The sequence below is a fragment of the Bison bison genome, unplaced genomic scaffold (genome assembly GCF_000754665.1).
Source record: "Bison bison bison isolate TAMUID 2011002044 unplaced genomic scaffold, Bison_UMD1.0 scf7180017864343, whole genome shotgun sequence".
Classification (NCBI taxonomy): Eukaryota; Metazoa; Chordata; class Mammalia; order Artiodactyla; family Bovidae; genus Bison; species Bison bison.
In genome coordinates, this window is record NW_011494915.1 from 2,735,865 (window position 1) to 2,753,988 (window position 18,124).

The 18,124-nt window shown below is 48.8% G+C and overlaps 1 protein-coding gene across 3 annotated transcripts in view; it reads left to right on the forward strand.

The window, feature by feature from the left end:
* Window positions 1-170: 170 nt before the first annotated feature.
* The window catches only part of LCP2 (lymphocyte cytosolic protein 2 (SH2 domain containing leukocyte protein of 76kDa)), a 48,330-nt gene continuing 30,376 nt past the window's right edge, over window positions 171-18,124 (forward strand). Inside the window, exons 1-3 of one of the 3 annotated variants that reach the window (XM_010854567.1) lie at window positions 171-548; window positions 5,325-5,387; window positions 10,384-10,430. In XM_010854567.1, the coding sequence (XP_010852869.1) occupies window positions 471-548; window positions 5,325-5,387; window positions 10,384-10,430 (188 nt within the window). In that variant the 5' untranslated portion in view covers window positions 171-470. Of the gene's footprint in view, window positions 549-5,324; window positions 5,388-10,383; window positions 10,431-11,190; window positions 11,294-18,124 lie in introns of those variants that run through there. The other 2 variants (XM_010854566.1, XM_010854569.1) reach the window with 2 other exon arrangements.

Consider the following 18,124-nt stretch of genomic DNA (forward strand, 5'->3'; position numbering starts at 1 on the left):
TCGATTTTTCATCTGCAAAGACCCACCCAAGCAGGAATGTGGTTTAAACATATGGATGCCAGGGATTTCAATGGAAACATACTTGGGTGTCTAAGTTCCCTTCATCGCTCCTCCTACTGGGCTGGGGTAGATGGGGCCCAGTGGGGAATTACCAGCCTGTAGCTCTTTCTGCCTCTTTAGTCCCCAGAGCTGGGCTTCCTTGTTTACTTATTTAGAGCCCAGCAGAGGAAGTGGTAAAGGAAACTTGCTGAGTCGTTTTCTGAGAAGAGACCATATTTGTTCGCTGAGGAAGCTGTTGCTTTCTGGGATCTGGCTACAACAGAAAGGACAGCGGCTCCAACAAGACTTTTCCAGAGGGTACCCGGGAGTTGGAAGAGCTGAAGACACCTCCAGACTCTGGATTTGGGGTTCTCTGTCCATGGGTGCAGCGCCTGTGCTCAGCTGGTGAGCTTCATCCTGAGTGAGCAGCCATGGCATTCAAGAACGTGCCCTTTCGCTCTGAGGTCCTGAGTTGGGACCCTAACACCCTTGCAGACTATTTCAAAAAGGTGAGCCTCGCTCTTTAGTGGCTGGGGGGCTGGGCAGAGGCTTGAAGAGGGAGTGCAGGCAGAATGCGAGAGGCGTGAAAGACAGCAGTGGAGCTTCCAGCCTTGTGCAGTCTCTCTGGTTGATGGAGCAACACGGAGCTCTCTGGCAATACATTCTGGGGAGAAGGGAAGCCCTCAAAGGGCAAGTACCTACTACATGCTAGGATTTGAGTTTGTCCTCTTCAGGCACGGTCGCATCTAACTCACTCCAGGATCGCTGTCCTGCTGGTTCAGCTGCAAAATAAGCTCAAGGAAGCTAACTGGACCCAAAGCCCAGGGACTGCATATGATGGAGGCAAGATTCCAGTCACACCTGTCCAGTTTCAGAGTCCATGCCCTGAGACTCAGAACTGCTATAACTGCTAGTGAGATCAAGGCTTCTTGCTCGAAAGGGAAACATGGAGTCTTGCGGGGTAGGAGAGAGGAAAGGAAGGGTGGAAGACTGTGATGAACCATGCTGGAGATGGTGTCTGAGCAAGTCATTGCTTGTGACTTTGAAAGAGAGCTGTTCAACCACTTACCTAGAACAGAGTCTCATGGGAACTTCACGAGGGTCTTATGACGCAGGCTGGGAAATAACATAAGCCTCAGGCCTTCAGACACCGAGGCCCCTGAAAACGAAAAGATTTGCCGGGAAGGGTCAGGGGCCAAGCTTGTGGCAGAGCTGAGACCAGAGTGTTGCTGTCCTGCCTTCTAGTCTTGAAGGAGCACAAGGATCCTTGTGTTTGGTCATCTGCCGGTGGGGCCATGGCTCACAGGCTTGCTCGGGCAGATCCCAAGTCATGTGACCCGCTATGACTGTCCAAGGGATACGATGTCTCATGAGGGACCACTGAGCTCTTAACATTCCCATTTCTGGAGGCTGGCATCCAATTCAGTGGATACTCCAGATTATCATGAAGATATGGTTTTAAGTCATGAGCTTAGAGGTTTTCTAAGTCAACTTACTATTTTTCCTGGTATGGGGTAGACTCCCTGTAACACATATCTAAACCTGGGGTCTACATGGTACCAAAGTATTTAGTGTCATAACTATTCTCCTCTAAGAAAAATGTGAAAATGTTGAATTGGGTGTGGCATGATAGAGGCACAACCCACAGATCCTGTTATTTGCTGCTTGTTGTGCATCTCGTTTCTGTTATTTTTCCCTCACTGGAAGTCATAATACACTTAGGTTTCAGCACAGTGGGTGCAAAGATTGTTGAGATAGCTGACTTTTGAAAGAGTCAAAAGTATTTATTCTAAATACTTTTCTTAAATGTAGACCAAATAACTGAGGGCCACAGTGAGATTTACTAAGATGCTATGAAGTGACATATTAGATCAATAAAGAAAAGAGGAAAGAATTGAGAATTAGCAAGGGCACTCCTGGGGACAGGCTGATGGGCCAGAGGCCTAGTCTCCAATCTGGGAAAGAGAATTGTACAACCCAGGTCAGCAACTGAAGAATCCAAGGGTAAAGTTCCGTTCAGGACAGAGAGATGGCCTACAGGTCAGGATGATTCACATAGATGCTCTCTGCCTGAGTTGGGGGAAGAGAGAATTTTCTTACAGACCTTAGACTCCAGATCATGTCCACAGAAACTGAGCAGGTTCCCTTCCCAGCATGAAGGCAGGAACGAGGAGACTGAAGGGTGTTTGTGATCTAGGAAGTTCTAGCCCTTCTACAGACCCAGAGAGACACCCTTCAAATACTGAGCGTCTCACTTCCCCCAGAGAGAAAACGCTAAGTGAACTGACCATGGAGTCATCTGGGGTTGGATCTTGGTTACCAAAGTCCTACTGGCAGATGCAATTTCTCTTTCTTTTTTTTAAATCAAGGAGTGTGTCACGTTTCTGATTTAGGCATGCCGTTTTCTTTTTCTTCCTTTTAACTTGTTTTTGTTTCTTTATTTGACTGTGCTGGGTTTTAGTTGTGGCGTGCAGCATCTGTGCTGTGACATGCTGGATCTCTCAGTTGTGGCGTGAACCCAAGCCCCCTATATTTGGAGTCAGCCACTGGACCCCCAGGGAAATCCCAGCAGGTTTACTTTCTAACGAAGTGCTGGGGCCAGGTCCCCCTTGGAGGCATCTTCCCAACCAGCTCTGGAGTCAGCCACACCTTGGCTTGAATCCTGACTCTGCCACCCGCTAGCTTGCTGACCCTCCCTTAGTTACTATACCTCTCTGTGCCTCGGCTTCCTCGTCGGTAAAACAGAGATACTAATAGTGACTAGCTCATGGGATTATCGGGATAAATAGAGGAGATATATGTGTGAGGCCTCCAGCAGAGATGGGGGCCGATTCATGTTCGAGCTTCCCTTTCTCCTACTCTATTCACTGGGCCCAGCCTGGGGACTCCCTGCAGACCAGCGGGCTTTTGTGTCTTACTATCTCAGACACGTGCAGCTCATCCTCTGTCCAGAACTTAAGCCCTCGAGGATTGAGGTCATGTTTTCTATTTCTTTAAGTCCTCTAATTTCTTTTGACTTAACATAAAGGGATCCTTGGACCATGCAATGGAGAAGACTCTGGATCAGAGCCATGAGTTCTAATTGTAGCTGTGTCCCCAGTTCACTGTGTGACCTTCAGCCAGTCCCTTCCCCTCTCTGGGCCTTAGTTGTCCTGTCCTCAACACCAGGTACCTGCTCAGAGCAGTACCAACCAGAGCTTGTCACTCATAAGAATTATCTGGCACCCCACTCCAGTACTCTTGCTTGGAAAATCCCATGGACGGAGGAGCCTGGTAGGCTGCAGTCCATGGGGTCACTAAGAGTGGGACACAACTGAGTGACTTCACTTTCACTTTTCACTTTCATGCATTGGAGAAGGAAATGGCAACCCACTCCAGTATTCTTTCCTGGAGAATCCCAGGGATGGGGGAGCCTGGTGGGCTGCCGTCTATGGGGTCGCACAGAGTCGGACACGACTGAAGCGACTTAGCAGCAGTAACAGTAGCATGCTAAAAAGACAGGTCTTCCCTGGGAGCTCAGTTGGTAAAGGATCTGCCTGCAATGAAGGAGACATGGGTTTGATCCCTGGGTCAGGAAGATTCCCTGGAGAAGGAAATCCCCTAGATTTTCCAGTATTCTTGCCTGGAAAATCCCATGGACAGAGGAGCCTGATGAGCTACAGTTCATAGAGTCACAAAGAGTAGGATACTACTGAAGCGACTGAGCACACATGCATGCTAAAAGGTCTTACTCCCAGGCCTAGATATCACTGACTCAGAATCAAACTTCCAGGCAGGCCCCAGTCTGCAGGACTGTCTGTTTATCTAGAGTCCAAGTCAGAACTCTGCAAAATCAGAGATTCAGCTGATAACGCTGATGGTGAAATTGATGAATTAAAGGCAGTTGAATATTCCAAGAACAATTTCACCCATTTGCAACATGGATAAAAGGGATGTTTGGGGCTATGCAGAAGCTGGTTTCTTCCCAAGGACCACTAAATCATTTTTTCCGAGCTTTCTAATATTCACCCTACTCTGTCACACCACGAGGTTCACAACAATTGCACTAACTCTTTCAATTTCTTGGCCATAAGAAAAGGTTATAATTTTAAGTTTGCACCAAAAGAAGGCCTCCACAAACTGTGAAATCCATACTTGTGAGGAGAAGCTGAGATTCTCAAGGACAAACATTTTACCTTAAATTCTCTAGCTAGAAACCTCAAATTTAGAGATATTTCAAAGGTAAATGCTTACACTGTTGAGGACTAGGTCAAACAGACACCTGCTTCAACTGTCAGTTGATGTGACTCTAGGAAAGCAACAGGTTCTAAAAATGATCATTCCCGTTGAGGCTGTAAGTCTATTCTGAGACTCTAACTTCGACTATTTAAAATAGAAGAAAAAATTTTATGCAAAAGAGTATCTATGATATTTTTCGATCTTGTAGGTTAAGCTGCACTTAGGTCTGTTGTCTGTTCACTTACCGTTTGTAAGTTTTACTGTTAGTAACTAAAAGGAGAACATTCCTGATAGAGATATTAAAGCCTTGCTCCGAAGCCCAGTTGCCACCTTTGTCACCTGCCTATCCATAGAACCTTATATAAGTTACTTGACTCTTTGTGCCTTTGACTCTCCATTTGAAAAATGTGAAGCTTAAATGATTAAAATTGGTTTAAACACTTAGAATGGTGCCTACCATATGGCAAGTATTCCGTAATTATTAGAAGTTTCAATTATCATTGTTACAGCAGTAGTTTGGGGGAAATAACTAAATGTTCAGCAATAGAGCAAATTAAAATAATGTTCAAAATCACTTTGTAATAAGATGAGTCAGTGCCTTTATTTTTCAAGAGAAAAAAAACAAGACAAGGAGATTGAATATGAATGATAACATTGATTATGTTTAGAAAGATGCTTTGGAAAAACCACTGAAGGAGACACATTGCCATGTTCACCAAGGTTGTCTTTGGGTGACCAGATGATGGTACTATTTATTTTCTTCTTTCAGCTCTTTTCTGTTTGCTGGGGGAGTGTATGGCCAGCCTCCAGCCCTAGCAGCATTCTTTCTGTAGGGGTTGGCCTCAAAGCCTTCAACAGGCAATTTCTCCATTTTAAAAGTCCCAAGGGGTTAGTTAGTGAAAGCAGGGCTGATGTAAGGATAGGGCCCTCTGATAGACAGGGAGGGGAGCGGGGAGCCTGGCTAGCCACAAGTACCACAAATTGCTGAGCTCCTGGGGCAGGCAAGGAAGGGGAACCAATGGCATGAACCTGACTTCACTGACAGCACCTCCTCTGCTCTTTTTCAGCTAAACTACAAGGACTGTGAAAAGGTCGTGAGGAAATATGACATCGATGGGCCACGGTTTCTGGTGAGTGCTGGCTGCTAGTTCAACACATTATGACCAAAACTATTCTGTAACTTTAACCAATGGCTGCACAGCCAACTGGTCTACCCTGTCTCTGAGGCTGCTCAGGGGCAATGCCTGTCTTCAGGATCCCATACAACCCAAGGCCTTCTTCAGGGTTTTGTATGAGGACCTCTCCCATCACCTCTCAGGATCCTCCTATGTAGAATACCTCCCAGATCTTTCACTGACACTAAGGTACATTCTGAAGTCAAAGTGTAAGTAGGAATCAAATTACAGTTAACACACACATACGCCTCTTGAAAATCCATTCAAATAGCACTCATACTCTGAGAAGTTCAAGGGGGAAAAGAGCCACATGGGAGAATGCAAGATTCTCTTTCCTTATTTGCCACTCTAGGGAACATACTCACTGACTAGAATAAAGGGTAGAATCACCCTCCTTATTTCAATTATGTCCCTCTTTCTCTTTACTAAATTCGCATCATTGGTTTTGTGGCAATTAACACCCATGTGCTATGACTTCCTCTACTCCTTTATATTGCAAAAAGTTTCCAGTGTAATGCTAAGATGCAGCTGTATATTAAGGACTAAGCCATTACAGAGAAGGGGCTGCTGCTCTAATTGGAGTTTGAGCCACTGGGCAGTGGCTGGGGAGGTGGTGTAAGCATTTCCCCTGGAGTGACACTTTTGCCAATGGGTAATGGAGACTCTGACTGCACCGATCCAGCCCTTTTGGCTGTGTTTCTTCATTGTTCAAAAATGAAGCAGGAACAAGCCTTCAAAGGTCTCACAGGGTCAATGTTCCCAATTTGGATTTGGACTCAGTGGATAAGTCAAACTGTTTCCTGGCAAGACCTGGTGAGCAGCCCTGAGGAACCTGGGCTATGAGGCTTCGGGGTGGAAGGGGCCATAGAGGGCACACGCTCTGGTTTTCCACCCAGTACACCAATCCATTTCCTATATTGCATCTCTGCTACCAACAGCTTCTTGAATTCCTTCACTGATGGCGAGTTCACTACCATACACAGTCATCTATTCCTTTCCGGGCAGTACTTAAGTCTCACACTGAGATCAAACTTATGCTCCCTTTGCTCTCATGTGCCATATAAGACATCTTCGTTCACTGTTCCATGTAAATCATTCAGTCATTCACCCTGCCATTCACTTAACAAGGACTTTCCTGGGCTCCTTTTATATACCAGACCATGCCATGTGCTCGGAATGTAGAGATGATTAAGATGTGATTTCTGCCTCCCAGAAGCTTGTTTTATAGCAGAAAGTTATCTCCAGGAAGGCTCTAACTACACCTGAATTGCAATTAGAGAAACATGTACAGAAATGTGATGTGATTTATTCTGTCACACACCTAGTAACTGGACTAAAGCATACATTTAATTTAATTTAACACTGCTTGAGTTTTGAACAGTGCTACTTCTTTGCACTGGGCTTTAAGCCAATAGACTTTGAGCATTTAATTGTTATTCTTCTTGCAACTTACCGCTAAATCTGAATATTTCATTCTTTTAGCTTTTAGCTAAAAGATGCTTTTAGAACTGAGAACTGAGACTTCTCGGGGCTGAATCAAAAGGGAGTAAGACCTCTTTCTTGAAGATGGTCCTGGTCATAGTCCTGGGTGACCTCTAGTAAGCACATGCCCTCTCTGAACTTCTCCTTGTTCCTTCCTCTGTAATGGACCACACTGGACTGAGTGATAGTGGGTGACAGTCCAGCCCAGCTCTGGGGGGGTGCCCCCATCCCCCTCTTGTGAGCTTCAGGCCTGTTGAGACAGGGTTGTTGCCTTGGTTGAGGAGCTTTGCCTTTTCTACCCCGATATCTGGGACATGCCAGGCCCTCAGAGAATGCTGCTCACTTTCACTACTGTGTGAACAGCAAGAAGTGGAAAAAGGGGCTCAAGGAGCCAGGGGAGTAGGGAGCAGAGCCCAGCCCTGCCCTGGCAGCTTCTGCTAAAACCGCCTTCCATGCCAGATGCTCTGGGTATGATCTGGGCTTTGATCTGAGCTCTGAGCTCTCAGCTATCACCCTTTCCAGCTTTATGATGTCCAGAGCCATTCTGCTTTAAGGGTGAGAATGGAAGGCCCCAGCTGTCCCTGCCCCTCCAGCCCTCCCTTTCTCTCCATCCTCTCCCTTCCTCCATCCTTTCCTCCATCCCTCCCTCCTTCCGTTTCCCTTTCTTCCGTGCAGGAGTGAGCAGCCCCCTGGAATCTGTGCTGCCAGCATTTTGTTTTCCACTGAGAAGTCTGGTGAGGGAACGGGGGTTCCATGCTCCCAAGAGGCTAAAGAAGAGGAGGCCATGTGCTTGGAAGCTGTGTCAGTTAGAACGGTGTGCGGCTGCATGAAAGAGAAACTGAACCACAGTGGCTTAACCAAAGAGGGGCTTATCTTTCTCAAGTGACAAGGAGTCTAGAAGTGGGCACTCAGGGCTGGAGGGACGCTAAAGGAAGTCATCAAGAACTCGGCCTCACCCAGCCAATGGAAGCTCTCTGTGGCTTCTGTCCTAATGGCGATAAGATGGCCACTGCATCTCCAGGCATTACATCTGCATTCCAAGCAGGAGGAAGAGGGGGAAGGCAAAGAGTGAAAAACTCAAAGTGCATGGGGATTGCATTCCCCTGTATTTTCAGGGGTACTTTCCCAAAAGCTTTATTCAGTTAGACTTCAGATTATATCTCACCGGCCACAATCGAGTCCTGTGACCTTGGTCACATTCAAGAGAATTCAGTGTGTTAAATATTTTGAAGTGGAAACATTTACTGCCTTGAACAAAATCCAGACCCCATCAGTAAGGGAGCAAGAGAGTGGATATTGGGTAGGCAAGCAACAGTGTCTGCTACAAACACCTCTCCAGGCCGGGTCCAGTTCTCAGCTTTTCTTGCTCTCTTGTCCCTCTTAAGAACATGCTCAGAACATAATCATATTCCTGTAAAGCCACTAGTCTAATTCCAAGTCATTGCACAAGTAACTCAGAGTTTCCAGACATTGCTGAAGGTCTTTGAAGAAGGTAGAGGAGGGGGTTTTACACTGTTACATCACATAGAAAAATTCTCCAAACATCGTGTTTGTGTGTGCTCAGCTGCTCAGTCATGTCTGATTCTTTGTGACCCCATGGTCTGTAGCCTGCTGGGCTCCCCTGTCCGTGGGATTCTCCAGGTAAGAATACTGGAGTTGGTAGCCATTTCTTCCTACAGGGGATCTTCCCAACCCAGGGATGAAACCTGCATCTCCTGGATTGCAGGCAGATTCTCTGCAGCTTGAGCCATCGGGGAAGCCCAAACATGTTTACCATCTTCCATCTTTCCTCCCAATTCCTATCCCTGTTTCAAAGGCTTTCTCTGTGTTTCTGGCCACACTCACATGCTTACCTTTTCCTTCACCTGCTTTCTGAAATTCCCTCAGCTTATGTCTTTGACTCAGAAGAAGAGAAGGCAATGGCCCACCACCTAGTTCTCAGCGTGCATCCCTCTGGCCACTCCCAGCAAGCCCTCCAATCCTCATGCCACACTGCTAACATGAGTCTTTGTATCTTCCCTAAGAAGGGAGTGGTTCCAGGGAAATAGATGCCATGGCTCAGTGATGCTAAAAAAAAGAAGTTAAGAAGTTTGATGAAAGTCTTGATTGTCTCAGGACTCTTGCCAAAGCCTCCTTCCTAGCCCTGTCGCAAGATCTGATATGGGGGCTGGATCAGACTGTGTTCCTAAGAACTGAAGTGGATGAGGCCATAGCACATTTTAAGAGGCCCCAGCCCCAGTGCCAGCTGGGCTTAATGGGAAGTTTGCCCAGCTCATCTCAGAAGGCAGCCAAAATCCTGCCAGGCAGCTCCCAGCTCAGAGCGGAAGAAGCAAAGACACTAACTAACCTCCAACAGCCAGCCAGACCCCAGCTGCTCCGCCCCAGGACAGAAATTGCTCACCTAAACCCCATTCATCGCTCTCAAAAGGTCTGTCAAGCACTGGGCCAAGCACAGGACACACTTCATCTCATTCAGTCCTCACGGCCCCTGACACGGAGCTGTTCATATTATCAAGATTCCCATTATACAGAGAAGGAAACTGAGGCCTAGAGAGATTAAGTGTCTGTCCCAAGTCAGGGAACTGCTAAGTGAGGGAACCAAGATTCTACACCAGCCTGTCCGACTCCAGTGCTCCCACCCTGACTGCTGGGCCTCTGGCCTCAATTAGACGGTTAAAGAGGCCCTTCTTTGCCTCAGCTTTGGTTCTATGGAGCATGTGCCCACCCTCTTTGCTTCCCTCTTCTCTCTCCCTCCCCTCCTCTCTTCCAACACAGGCCACTAGGGCTCCAAAGGGCTTAGACATGGTAGGAGGAAGCTCGCAGGAAGGAAATAGCCCACAAAAGCCAGAGAGCAGGGTCCTAGCCCCAGCTCCATCGCCTACAAGCTGAAATCCCCTTACATCCCCAGGCCCCACTTTCTCACTAAAATGAGACAACGCTGACAGTTTCTACATCACAGGGCTGATGCGAGGATTAATCAAGGTGCTGTAAGGAGGCAGAGTCAGTTCTTTACAAACATGAGCCTCTTTCTCCTTTCCCCTCTCGGTTCTCTCAGGACAGCCTCTTTATTGCTTCCTCGCATCTAGAGAATCCTACCAACACCTCAGGTGAAGGAGGCAGCTGGGCTGTGATGAGGCCGCAGAGCACGGACCCCCTCTCCAGGCCGGCTGCTCACAGCCGTTTCACGGCAGCCGAGGGCCTGAGGTCTGGGGTGGGAGGCTAGGAAAGCTGTTACAGCTTGGCCAAGTCCACATAAAATCCGAGTTTCGGGCTCCCTGTGACCTGATGTGGCCGTCCCGGGCCCGAGGGCTCCAGTGCTCCGTCTAGAAGCTGCCTGCTCGGTCAGGTGGATGCGGCCTCCTTTTCCGCGGGCTGCAGTCCCGCTGTCCCCTGTCATTTCACACCTGACTCTGCTCACCTGGCCTGGAGCCCCTCCTGCTGGTTGTAACTACCACTGTCTCCATTTCAGAACCTGGCAGAGAACGACATCCAGAAGTTCCCTAAGCTCCGCGTGCCGTGAGTACTGACCCGATGACTGGGGCGGGATGGGGAGTAGACCTGGGAAGCTGAGCTACTTTTCTGTCATTGTCAGCTTGAAATAGGAAAGCAATCAGGAAGAGAGAAGGCAAGAGCAGTGTTCGGGGAAGAGAAGTTACATAATGTGTTGAGAAAAAGAAGCAACAGTTCTAGTCGAGCTGGTATTTGGCTGCTCTTGCCAAAGATCAGCCTGATTCTGGACCATGTTCTCATTTCCTCTCTCCGCAGTGGGGTGGGTTGGCCTTTGAAAATAGCACCAGAATCAAGAGATCTGAGATGTCATCATGGTTTTCACCACCAACTCAGTAATTGCTTCAGTTTTTTGGACCTCGGTAAAATGAGAGCATTGGACCAGATGAGTCTGGCGATGGACTCCATTTGGTCTGTCAATAATGACCATTTTGGGTGGCTGCCACGGGCATCGTGTTGAGAAGGATTCTGAGGAGAAGGGGGCCGTTTCTGAGGTCTGATGTGGGTGCTAACACGCGAAGTTGCAGTGTGCATATTGGGCCCTGCTTTCTGTCCTTCTAGGAGAAGGCGATGGCACCCCACTCCAGTACTCTCGCCTGGAAAATCCCATGGATGGAGGAGCCTGGTGGGCTACAGTCCATGGGGTCGCTAAGAGTCGGACACGACTGAGCGACTTCACTTTTCCTTTTGACTTCCATGCATTGGAGAAGGAAATGGCAACCCACTCCAGTATTCTTGCCTGGAGAATCCCAGGGATGGGGGAGCCTGGTGGGCTGCCATCTGTGGGGTCGCACAGAATCGGACATGACTGAAGCAACTTAGCAGCAGCAGCAGCAGCAGAAGTCTCACACTCAGATGCTTGCAGGAGCCAGGTAGAAATGTGTGAAATGGGCCAGGCTGAAAAATACAAAGTCCAATCATTTATCAGCTTTGAATAAAGCTTGAACATGGAGAAATATTTTTCTTCTGTAAGAAAGACGATACGGTCTTAGTTGCAGCACTCGGGATCTTTCTTGCATCAGGTGGGATATTTCGCTGTGGTGCGTGGATTCCCTAGATGTGGTGCATGGGCTCAGTTGTTGCAGTGTATGGACTTGGTTGCCCCGAGGCATTTGGGATCCCCGATCAGGGATCAAACTTGCCTCCCCTGCATTGCAAGACAGATTCTTAACCACTGTACCTCCAGGGAAGTCTCAATGCCCAATCTTTGAATTTTCAAGTAGCTAGAAATATAAGTTTTATGCAATGTATCTCAATTTTTAAATGTTGGTCAAATATTTTTTAATATTGTGAATGCCAAAGTTAGCACCCTTATGGGCTAGATTTAGTGTGGGGGCCCCTAGTCTGAGATCTCCACTCCAGACACCCTCTGGGGTCCTTTCTCTTGCTCTAAACGTCTTAGGGCTCACAACGATGAAAGGGAAGTAGGTCAATGAAATAGGAGGTGAAAAGTTTCGTGACTAGGTAGAGCTGCCAGAGTAGCTCAAATAAGAAAAATATGACTCTCAGATTTCCCTCATCTGGAAGGGTGAAGAAAAAGAAGGGAATAAGGATTTGCCTTTGGTACTGCCTGTCTCCAGGGGCCACTATTGTTGAAGAATAATTGATCTTAAGAGTTTTTTTCCTAGTCCAAAATGGCTATTTAAATCTAAGTTAAATTAAAAATTCAGGGACTTCCCTGGTGGTCCAGTGATCTAACACTCCATGCTCCCAATACAGAGGGCCTGGGTTCAATCCCTGGTCAGGAGACGAGATCCTGTATGCTACAACCAAGGGTTCCCATGCTGCATGTAAAAATCCTACCTGCCACACTAAAAGATCTCACATGCCAAAACTATGAACCAGTCCAGCCAAATAACTAAAAATAAAGATTCAAAAAATAATAAAACATTCAGCCCCTCAGAGGCACTAGCCACATTTCAAGGGCTCAATAGCTAGATACAGTGGTGACGATTATATTGGACATTATAGATGGGATGCCCTAGAAAAAGGCCGCAATTCTAGGTCAAGGAGAGAACTTAGCATATAGCAGTGAGAACTGGTGGCTGGTGGGCCAGAGTCAGCCTGTAGACACGTTAAGCTGGATCCACACAGTGTTTTAAAATCAAGAAGTGGCATCAGGAAAGACTTTGGGGAAGAAGGGAACCTAACTTGGATCTTGAAATATATTGAGAGTGGTCAGATGAAAAACGATTGAAAGACATTCTAGAAATGGGGACTATATTGGGAAGTCATGACACCAGTGTGTTTATTGGAACTGCAAGTAGGTCAGAGCAGTTGAGGCGTACGAGGGGGAGTGAGCAGTAAAAAGACCACAGCAACTGGTTACAATTGTGAAGGATGCTTTGAGCTGTTATGAGTCTGAGAGTGTTGGTGAAGTGAGTTCACCAGGGGGAACACTGAGGTAAAATCCTGCATGTTGATTCTCTCCAGGGTGTGTAAAAGATGATGGAGAGGAGGGCTCAGTTGGAGGCATGGAGCCTGGTTAGGAATGACAGCTATGGTCATTCCTATGAGACGGCAGCTTCTCCCAGGGCTGTGGCTAGGAAGATGCTGGGAGGAGGGGATTCAATCAGGGCAGTAGAAGGAAGGGGATGAGGAAGGCACTTTCAACTGGGTGGATCATTTTTTCAGTCTTAAGGCCAAGCTGAGCTGATGTCTGCAGTTCAACGTGAGGTGGAGGTGGGATATTTCTTCAGTTATTTAAAAACTAAAACAACAACTTGGCCTGCAGTAAGAGTCCCCCTCCAGTGGCTTTTCCCCCCAAGGCAAGGTACAAGGGCTGTCCACGGAGCCTGAAAGGCAAACTGGTGGGGAAGGCATCCGGGGAAGCCTTGATCAGGTGATTCTGAGTGTGAGCCTTGGTATGAAAAGTACCAATTTTCAGTTATATCTCTGTGAGCTCTGTGCCTGGGATGAGTCCTAGAGTACTCTGAGTTTCTAAGTGTATAAAATGAAGGAATGGGTTACATGAACTCCATGAGCACATTCTTTTAAAAGATATTATTTCAGATCTGAACAGGCAGACAGGAGAGCTTAGGGAGTAAAATGCAGGCTCTGAGATCAGACTAGTCGAGACCCAATTCTCCCGTTCATTAGCTATGAGTCTGTGGACAAGTTATCAGAGTTCCCCGAGCCTCAGCTTCCTCATCTGTAAAATGGGGACAATAACAGACCCTGTCTCAAAGGACCAGTGAGAGAGAAGAAATAACGGAGATATAATAAAATGTACTGAAGAGGCATTAACTATTCCAGCCATTTTATGCAAAATCCCAATGAACACCATTTCAGATTTTTACTAATGATTTTATCCTACTAACTGGGGAGGATGAAAGCATACAAAGGCATGGGCTTTGGAGCGAGGCAAAGCCAGGTTCTAAAGCAGGCTCTGCCTCCTCCCAGCTGTGGGACTCAGGCAAGCCATCTCAAGTCTGAGCCTCAGGTTCCTCGTCTAGAGGAGAGGAAGGAAGCAACTCAGAGAGGGCAGTGTATCTGGGTACATGGGTAAGTGGGAGGCAGCCCACATAAGCTGCCTGTGTGTATAGATATTTGGGGCTCATTTGTTCCATTCCTTTGTACACGGGTCCATTAGCCCTAGCCCATTTCCCTAAAGGGCTATAGAAAAGAAACTCTTTATGTACAGTAGACCAAAACAAGATTACACTCCTCTGAATATCTCAATTTCCTTAAATTTGCTTTAAAAAGTCAGTACTAAATGGATTTTGTAAGAAGGCAGTTTCTGGTGGGAGAGTGTTCTCAGGCCTAGTTTCTCCCAGAGACCTCACAGACAATGTGATGGAGGAGAGTTTTAAAATAAAACAATTAACATCCTTTTAGAGGACTGAGCCTAGCACCTATGGTAGAGCTGAGCATGATCTGGTTAAATCGATAGAATACAAGAGAAAATCTTCTGATGATCATCTGGAGTCTTTTTTTTTTTTAATGTTGTAAATTTTTGTTGCTCTTTTTGCACTGGGTCTTCGTGGTTGCTTGAGGGCTTTCTTTAATCATGCTGAGCGGGGGTAGGGGGGTACCCTCTAGTTGCAGTGTGTGGGCCTCACTTTCTGTGGCTTCTCTTGTTGCAGAGCACAGGCTCTAGGGTGCAAGGGCTCAGTAGTTAATGGTGCCTGAGATTAAGTTGCTCACAGCCTGTGGGGTCCTCCCAGAGCAGGGATTGAACCCATGTCCCCTACACTGGCAGGCAGACTCTTATCCAATGTACCACCAGGGAAGTCCAATGCTATAAATTTTATGTTTAAAATAATACAGTGTAACTTAAAAAAAATAGAAGAAGAGGGCAGGGATGTGGTGGTAATGTAGGTAACAGATAGGTATTGGATGATTCTCTTTATAACATCAATGATCACTGTTCCCATCATCCATAGTGGAATTAGGATGGAAAAAAGCTAAGATCCAGTTAGAGAGACAAGGCAGGTGCCTGTTGATTTGTCTGTCTTCTGAAAAGGCGTCGTCTCCTAACCTCAGAGACAGCTCCCTGTCTCATCTGCTCAGCGCCTACCTAAGATACAAAGCATGGCGGGCAGGATGGAGGGAGGGTGCAGAGCTGAACTCAGCACTGTGTTCATGACACGTGCTCGACTCCCAGCAGACTGGGGACAGTGCCAGGTGCCTCTCCGATATGCCTCTCCTCTCCCGCTCATTGGCCAAAGCCCTGTCCAGGGGCCCCGTCCTCCCTACACGGAAAGTGCCTCCACCCCACTGACTGCCGCTCCTCCTCCTCAGTGGGAGCCCAGAGCGCTTAACTTCCGCTCAGCTCCAAGTGAAAAACCCGCGTGGGGCCTTTGACAAACACCTCCTCCAGCGCCCTGCTGTCCTTGCTAGTAAAACAGGATAGCTTTTCCTGGCTACTATACAAAATGACTGGAGCACAAGTAACATAAGACTTGTAAATCTGTCAGGGGGAGGGCATGACTGAGAAGTGGGAGACCCTCAGATTCTTGCTTCCCGCTCATGACTGAGAAGTGGGAGACCCTCAGATTCTTGCTTCCCGCTCATGTGTCCTGATTGCCCCTGGAGGCCTGAGTCTTGAGACCGATGTCCTGGCTTCTCCCTGTCTCCTCAGATGACAGGACAGAATTTTGGAAGGTTTGACTCTTGGTTCACAGAAGACTTGCCTTTAAGGAGGAATTTTGTTCCTTTAAAGGAAGGTGAAATGCAAGTGAAAGCCAGATCGGGTGTGAGAACGTGGGCTGGGAGGTGGGACAGGGGTCGGGGTGGTGTTAGAGAGCAGGGAGGGAGTGAGGGGTGGAGGAGGGCCTCCGGGCGAGGGGCAGGCCAGTGTGCCTCTGAAACTGGGGTCAAGGGAGCAGCTCCCCGTCCCCCCAAGCCCTCTAGGAGACAGGGAAACTCATCTACAGCTCACATTATGCGAAATTTGGCAAGAAAAACATTTCAGCTGTGCATGAGACATACAATCACACAGGCAACAAGACAGAGTGTTCGGGAAATAACATTGACTCTTACTCGCACTGTGGGCTCTTACACTTTCCATTCTGTTCTGTCTTCTTCCTCCCTTCCTCCCTGCCTGCCTTTCTTTCCCAGTTTCCTTCTTACTTCTGTGTGGCCAGCGAAGTTGATTTCAAGACGCACTTGTGAGCCTCCACCCCCATTGGCAGAACACAGGGACCGTGGAAAGGGAGCCGCACGTGTCCTGGGAGAGCCCTGCAGGGGCCACAACAGGACAGAGACCCTGAGTTCTGCTTCTGCTCCCTCACCTCACTCCGCTTCCTCCATTTTTATTCTTTTAAAAACAAGTCCAAGAAGACCAGATCACAGGAGTGATTGCACAACCTTTCAGCCCATAGGACCCACCCATGTCTCTGGGGTGCTTGTTGCGACTGCATCCAGTGGCTCCCAGCCTCTCCTGGATGCTCTGATGGGTTATGTCTCCAGTGGGCCTGGTCATCAGTGTTTGTGGCTATGGTCAAGCCAGTCAGGGATTCTCCAGCTAGGGCCAACCCTCCTGTTTCGCTGATGAGGAAAGGAGGACTACGGAGGGCAATACCCGGCCTGAGGTCAGGCTGTGGGCACTGTCCGTGGGCAGGAGGCTGCAGTCACACTCAGCAGGACCCCCCTCCCAACCTCTGTACCGTCCAGCATGACTGGAGGAGGCCTCTACCTGAGAAGTCAGAGGCCTGCCCCCATCACACAGCGAGCTAGGGGTCTCGGCTGCCACGACCTGGCTTCCTGCGGAAAGGTCCGCTCCGCTTCTGTGGCTAAAGACAGAGAGAGCCATGTCTACCCGAGGCCCAGCCCTGTCGGTCTCTCCTGGGGCTGAGTGCGGCCTGGGGTTTGTGGGAAGGACGGAGAATGAGTCACCTCCAGCCACTCACTGTCGCTTGGTCCTCTGGGGCGTGGGAGTGAGTGGGGGACAGCCATGAAAGTTTGCAGGCAGAGGTGCAAGAACCTCGTGCTCTGGTCCCCAGCACTGCCGCCCTGCGCACGCGCCCCCCACAGCCAGCGGCCCCAGCTGCGGGGAGGGGTTGCTCTGAGGCCCCCAAAGCAGGGGGCCCAGGGGCCCCACATCTGCGACAGGCTGGGCTGCCGGCCCCTCTCCGGCCCTGCTGCTGTCAGCTCTGTGGGGCTGCGGTTTGCCATTTCCTTCCTTCGCCAGTTAGAGCCCCAGCAGCCTCCCTCCTGGCTGCTGAAGATACCATAAGGAGTTGCCTAGAGCAGCAGGTCTTTTCAGGATCAAAGCAGCTGTGCCAGCCAGTCAGGGCCACCCCGCTTCTCCCTGTGCCCTCCCTTACCGCCCTTACTGTGCGGGGGACCCGCTCCCCAGCACTCCTTACTTCAGGTCCTGCAGAAATGTCACCTCCTCCCAGAGGCCCGCTGGGTGGTTTTTCAATTGTAACCGCACCCCGCTCCTGCACTCCCGCCCCCTCGCCCAGCCCACACCTCTGCTGCCTGCGTGTCCACACAGCTCTCACCTTGAATTTCACTTCCTCCAGTGTTCACTGTTTGTCGTCTGTCCATCTCCCCTAGCAAGTAAGCTCCTCGAGAGCAGGGATCTTTGTTTTGTTCACCAAGGTGCCCTGAACCCCAGCAGAGCTCCTGGCGCTTAGGTAGCCTGGAGTGGGCACTGTTGAGTGAAGGGATGGGGGTGACGGTGCCCTGACTGATGCTCTGTCAGAGGAGGGAGCAGAGGGATGCTCATCAGCTTCTTGAACAACCGCTTAAAGGAGACAGAGGAACCAGAAACAAGCAATCTGGTGGTGTGATTGGAGCTTCCACTGGGAAGCTCCCCACCCCCACTTTAAAGCATCTCCCCGTGACGTGTGACATCCCAGCAATGACATTGGAGGAAGGGTTACAGGCTCCTCTCTCTCTCTCCTCTAATGGCCCAGCTCATTTATTAAGTTTGTTCACCCTGTCACTTGGGCTTCTCTGGTGGCTCAGATGGTAAAGAATCCGCCTGCCATGTGGGAGATCTGGGTTCTATCCCTGGGTTGGGAAGATACCCTGGAGGAGGGTATGGCAATCCACTCTAGTATTCTTGCCTGGAGAATCCCCATAGACAGAGGAGCCTGGTGGGCTACAGTCCGAGGGGTTGCAAAGAGTTGGACATGACTGAGCGACTTAAGCACAGCACAGCACATCCTCTCACTTGAATGAGTTGAGAGGTTCTGAGCAGGTTCCCGGGGAACGTGGAGAAGTGGGGGGATGGGGATTGGGGGCCTGGG